General features: G+C 58.8%; 1 protein-coding gene across 1 annotated transcript in view; it reads right to left on the bottom strand.

Annotated features, from left to right (window-relative positions):
- Positions 1 to 539: 539 nt before the first annotated feature.
- The window catches only part of NCOA1 (nuclear receptor coactivator 1), a 131,051-nt gene continuing 125,590 nt past the window's right edge, over positions 540 to 6,000 (bottom strand). Inside the window, exons 17-21 of the mRNA XM_075707139.1 lie at positions 5,164 to 5,563; positions 4,135 to 4,309; positions 2,779 to 2,962; positions 1,817 to 1,906; positions 540 to 707 (exon numbers count right to left, since the gene is read on the bottom strand). Of these exons, the coding sequence (XP_075563254.1) occupies positions 540 to 707; positions 1,817 to 1,906; positions 2,779 to 2,962; positions 4,135 to 4,309; positions 5,164 to 5,563 (1,017 nt within the window). The remainder of the gene's footprint in view (positions 708 to 1,816; positions 1,907 to 2,778; positions 2,963 to 4,134; positions 4,310 to 5,163; positions 5,564 to 6,000) is intronic.

Below are 6,000 nucleotides of genomic sequence, written 5' to 3'. Positions count from 1 at the left end.
CCGCCGCCGCAGTCCTCCAGCTGCCTTCTCCCCCTCCCCGCCTCCCCGAGAAACCTTCCTCCGGATTAAGAAGCCAGCGAAATGATTACAAAAATAAGAATCATCTGTAATTTTGGCTCGAGAAACCGACTGTCCCGCCTCGTTGCTTCGCTGACATCCAACGCTTTTAAAAAAAAAAAAAAAAAAAAAAAAAAAAGAAAAAAGGGGAGGAAAAAAAAAGGGGAGTAAAAAAAAAAGGAGGGTAAGGGGGGAGAAAAGGGGGGTGGAAGGGAGAAAAAAGGGGGGAAGGGGGGGGAAGGGCGAAAAAAGGGGTGGAAAAGGGGGTAAAAAAGGAGGGAAACAGGGGAAAAAATAGGGGAAAAAGGGGGGAAAAACCCCACCCCCCCCAAAACAAAAACAACCCCTTTTTGCTCCAAACACTACGAGCTGAAGAATGGCTGCGGGTTGAGATATCAAAAATCTCAGAAAAATATATAATATATATATTTATATATCTCTGTACGTCTTCTTATTTAAATTTCACATTCCTCGAAAAGCGATTATTCAGTCAGTAGCTGCTGAAGAAGGCTCTTCTGCTGGCCCGGCGGCGGCGGCGGCCCGGCGGCGTTTTTCGGAGTGCCCAAAGGAGCCGGCGGGTTGAGGTAGGGATCTCCTACCAGATTCACTGTACACTGTACGTCGGCAAAGACCTGAACCTGTTGTACCTGCTGGGACACAAAAGAGAAGAGGGGATTTAGCGGGGCCGGGGCAGGGGCCGGCGGCGGCGGATCTGGGTACTACGTGAAGTGGAAACTCACTAGAGACTTCCTCTAGTCTGGAGCCACCCCAGAGAAGAACTCTTCTGTCTTCTTGTCCTATAAAAAGAAAACCGCTGCAACTCATTCGGCTCTGCGAGGTTCATAACGTTGCTCATCCAAAAAAAAGGGGGAAAAAAAAAACCAACCAGATTTGGGGGGGGGGGGGGAAAAAACCAAACCCCAAAAAAACCCCAGCCTGGCATCCCCTGGGTGAAGGGGAGCCGCGGCGTGGTGGCCGTGCCGCGGCGTGGGGTGGCATTGGCGGCGAGCGAGGTCCAGCGCGGCTGTTTGATCAAAATTAAGAGCTTTGGTGTGTCTCGGCGGCGCTGCCGGCGCGTCCCTATGGGCTCTGCGAAACCAAGGCTGCGCTACGGGGAAGGGGGAAGGCGACGCCGTGCCGCCGGCGGGTGTTGGAAGAGATGGGGATGAACCGGATCGTCCCTGCGAGCCGGAGGCATCGGCGCCGGCGGGCGGCTGGGCACGCTTTGCTGGTGCTCGGTGCTGCTCAGAGGGACAGGCAGCGTCCGGCAGCGCTGCCTGCAGGGATGGATGCCGCCCCCGGAGCCTCCCCCATCCAAATTTCCTCGCTCCGCCGTGCTTTAACGTGGCGGCCTGGCTGCACCGCGGCGGCGCAGAGGCCATCGGCCGCTCCAGTGATGGCCGAGCCTAGGAAAGAAACCCTCCAGGGTGGCAGCAAGCCGGGGCGAGGGGTGTTTAGCACCAACGCTCATTTATTTTTCCAGCTCAACTGCGGCGTCACCGCTCTTCCACGCCAGCAAGGAGGCCGAAAACGCTCCCGGTGCGAGCTTTGATGCGAAGAGGGTTTGTGAGCGGCGCCGACGTACCCGAGGGCTGGCCGTCACCCAACGCCTCAACCCGACCCTGCCGACTGGGGCCAGCCCCAGTGGAAACCAAGTGTGCCGAGCCGGTAGGGCCGGGGACGTTCAGCCTTTATGGGGGGGGGGAACCCGTCAAACTCCTCGGGGTACCTGAGATGTGCTTAGCAGTTTCTTACTGACCTGCGCCCCATCTGCTTCTGTTTTCAAAAGGTCAGTGGAGGAAAGCTGGTTGCAGTAAAGGCCCGCGGGTCTCAGCGCCGGGTCATTTACCTGTCAAAAGCAAGATCCAGGCTCAGCTGGGGCTCCCGGATGCTGGAGGGGCACTCGCCGCCCTCTCGAGCTGAGTTTGGGGGCGTACGGGGACCGCAGATGGGGCAGAGCAGGGAGCTGTGCCGCCGACATCCTCCGTGGGCTGCAGGTTTTTGGGGGGGATCGGTGGGGGGCCCTGTTTTGCCTTTCTCCGCACCTTTGCCTTGGGCTGCTGCCGCCTCCGGGGGCATCTCACCCCCAGGGAGCACGAAATGCCACCCAACTGCTCAGCAAGAGGGGTAAAAGCCACCGGCATAGCCCGTGCACCGCGGCCAGCTCAAGGAAGGGACCAGCCTCCTTCCTCGCCGAGCCCTGCGGCTTTTCCCCAGGGAGGCTGCAAGCCCCAGCCCGCAACGCTCCCATGCAAAACCAACAAGCCAAATGTGTCCTCCGGGAGCTTAATGATGCTGAGACAAACCCCGGCAGCTACAAAAGCTGGAGGCATCTTGGTCTGGCCCAGGGAGGATCACACCAAAGGGTTGGGACTGCGGAAAGGTTCTGTATCCAACCATTCCCGTTCCCTCTTTCCCATCCCGAGGTTTCACAGCTCCCTGGGGATGCACAAACGGACGCGCTGCCAGCCCGCTGCGAGCGCTGCAGGTGCTGGAGGTGCCAGAGACGCTCGGCACGTCCCTGCAACCGCCAAGGGCACACGGGACATCCCGGGACACCAGTGACCTTGGGCTCCAGCACAGCGACAATGCCAGCAGAGGCAGCCAGACCTTCGCCGCTTCCCCCTTTGGACACTGGTACCCCCAGGGCCAGAGAAGTGAATGCTGAACCCCTGGGAGCTGGCTGACCATCCCGGGAATGAGGGACGGTGCGGGACTGACCTGCTCCGAGCACATGGAGTTCATCCCGGGCATCTGCAGCGAGTTCATCTGCATCTGTCCGGCCATGGGGTTCATGTTCTGGACGTTGGTGTTTCCTCCTGCCATGGAGACGGTGATGCTCATGTTGTTGTACATGCCCTGCTGAGCAGGCGCCGGCTGGCTCTGCCCCGCTTGGCTGAATACGCTGAGAGAGAGAGAGAAAAAAAAGCATTACCCGGGTGTACGTGGCAGCAGGAGACACCTCGAGGTGTGTGCCGAGCCCCTGCGGTGGCCCGAGCTGTGACGGCAGCCGGTCTGCCTCTCAGTGAACACCAAGACCGTCTGCGGCGGAGCAGCTGGGACAGGGAGGCATTAGAGGTGCTGCCTGCAGCGAGGCTTAACCAGTGTGGAGGTTGGGAGGAAGGAAGGTGGCCGCTGTGGGGACATCCACCCTCCGCTCCTGCTGTAGCAGGAGGCTCCTCGGTGTGACGGGGTAGAGCAGGAGAAACAGCAGTGCCAAGAGAGGGATCACTGTAGGGCGGCAGCCTGGATTAAGGGTCAGTCAGATGCAAAGCCCTGGTCTATGTGACACCAAGTTCACCCCTTCACGCTCCTTCCAGTGCCCTCCTCAACACCCAACCATCCCTATTTCTTCTCCAGGCAGGAGGACAGCTCTCCATCGCAAGGCAAGGGGAAGCATCCCACCTCCAACAGAGCTCCCACCTCATCCCACCCAGCCCGCTAACCTCTTGCTCCGTGCTGCCTGACCAGGACAGGTTAGCTGAGCTACCTGCACAGAGCCAACGCCAGGTATCCCCCAGGTGAGCTTTTGAGTGTTTGGGGTTTTTTTTCTCCCCATTTCTGGAGAGCTGAAGCTCAGCCCTGACTCATGCAAAAGAGGCAACAAGTGTGGTGACTCTTCCCGTTTGCTTCCCTACGTCAGAGCTGGCCACGCCTTAAGATGGTCACACAGTGACCTGGCACTGCTGGTCTTGACTCAATTTATTGTCATGTTTCCTAAGCCCACTTTCACATGGTATAATTAAGCCACTCGTTTAATGACAAGCCAAAGACCTGCTTCATGTCTCACTCAACACACATGCTCATTCAGCTAAACGCTGTGGGCCTCTGGCTGCCTCCGAGGCGAAGACAAGGATAAGGCCAATGGTGACATCAACCGTGGTGAGGATGATGTCATGGAGGATGTCATGGTAGGAGGACACGGCCTGAGCTCAGCACGTGTCCTCAGCCAGGTGTCACCTACAGGCACCGCCACCCCTGCCAACGCCCTGCCAGGGGACCATCACCTCGGTGTCCCCTTGCTGCCCTCTCTCCATGCCACCCGTGCGCTCCGGGTTATCCCCACCATGATCTTACTTGCTGTTCCCCATGGCTCCTTGCTGCCAGGTCTTCATGTCAGGCGACTGGTAGCCCGGGGTCGGCGGGGCCGGCTGCAGCATGGGGCTTTGCGAAGGCGGGAGCTGGGGTGACATCAAGGGGCTGCTGGGGCTGAGCGACGGGGCAAAGGTGGGTTCGCTTTGCTGACCCATGCCTGGGGAAGGACAGATGGCGTCAGTGGTGCCCAGACCCCCGCCAGCAGCCCCAATTCCCTCCTCCTCCCTTGCAACCACTGGCATCAAACCAGAACTACCATCCTTGACTTTCGCTCCCGGGGTCTCTGGTTTTCATTTTGAGCAGCTGTATCGCTCAAATGTAAATATTTCAAGGATGAAAGAGCAGGGGAACCCCCCCTCAAGTGGTTTCCGTCAGCAGGTGTTCCTCTTTAGCATCACACCTGGCTGGAAAATAGCCAGGGTAACCGATGAGACGATGCCAAAGCAGGTTCCTGCGGGGCTACTGCAGCCACACCACCATTTTCTCTACTCATCAGTGATGTCCACCTTGCTGAGACCCTGCACCAATGCGCGAACGCGAAGACCTTCAAGACGGTGCCCGTCTGCGTGCAATTCCACGCCGGCTCACCCACCTCACACGAGCGTGGTGCCCACGCAAGAGGCGTAACCTGACTGCAGCTCATTCCAGACATCTCAGCGAGGGTTTGGCTTTTTTTCAGAGTGTATATATTTAAGGAAGAGCAATTTAGAGGACTGCCTTGCGGTTTGGTTTTCAAGGAAAGAGTTAAGGAAATTATTTTCAAGGAAAGAGTTAAAGTTGCCCAAATGGTATCTTTTTTTTTTTTGGAGATTCAACCAGAAAAGGTCCCTTGGGAGGTGGAGACCAGAGACCAGCCCAGGGGGCAGGTCGGCCGAGATGGCTGGGGATGAAGCCTGGGGCGACGGGCGAGCAGAGCTGGGCTGTGGCATCCTCAGGGGTCTCGGCTCTGCCCTCCACCTCTCCCTCCCTGCCGCCGGATGGCTTCCCAGCACAACCAACTGCTCGACGTACCTGATCCCGAATACTGAAAGATGTTCTGCTGCATCTGCGGGGTCATCCCGGCGCCGAACTGCCCTCCGACGCTGCCCATCATCCCCCGGTTCACCATGCTGCTGCGGTTAGCCAGCGCGGCCTCGGGGTTGGATGCCAACGGCGAGAAGGGACTGGTGGAGGTGGGAGGGTTTCCCGGGGTCGTACCGTAGTTTGGGGGGTAAGGGAACTGCTGGGGGGGTGCTTGGGGCAAGCGAGCGGCTCCGATCTGTACCGGGAGCCCGGCGGAGGGAGGGAGGTTGTTTCCGAAGCTTTGCTGTCTCATCAGGATGGCTCGCTGCTGCATGAGCTGCCGCTGCCGGTGCTGTTGGCTGTAGAGCTCGCGCTGGCGCTGGGCCAGCATCTGGGCATTGAGGGGAGGCTGCGGGGAAGGAGGGGGATGCCCGAATTATCACCGTTACCCTCCGCTTCTGGCAAACAGCTCAGAGACACACCCCCCCCACCCGGTGCAAGAGCCACGGGTGCTTCCCTTCACCGGCTTGGGGTGCCCATCCTCGGTTTGCAAGAAAAGCTGGAAAACCCCCCGAAATGCTGTAAATCGGCCCGTTTGTGCCACTGCAGGGCAGAGCGGGTTGGTGACATTGAAAGATTGGCCTCCGGACGTGGCAAATGGCAAAGCTCCAGGAGCCGGAGCATCCCCCAGGCTGGGAAAAGAGGCTCTCAGTCACCTGGCTGCCACCAACCACCCCTCTCCTCCGCGGGACCCGCTTGTGCCCTCACCGGGATGCTCCTGCACACCAGAGCCTGGGATCCCTGACCTCAACTCTTTCAGCTGTGAGCTGTTAAAAAAAAAAAAAA

This window comes from Pelecanus crispus, chromosome 3 (assembly GCF_030463565.1).
Source record: "Pelecanus crispus isolate bPelCri1 chromosome 3, bPelCri1.pri, whole genome shotgun sequence".
NCBI classification, from domain to species: domain Eukaryota; kingdom Metazoa; phylum Chordata; class Aves; order Pelecaniformes; family Pelecanidae; genus Pelecanus; species Pelecanus crispus.
Note: the sequence above shows the minus strand (reverse complement) of the source record. Positions and strands in the feature narration are given on the sequence as shown.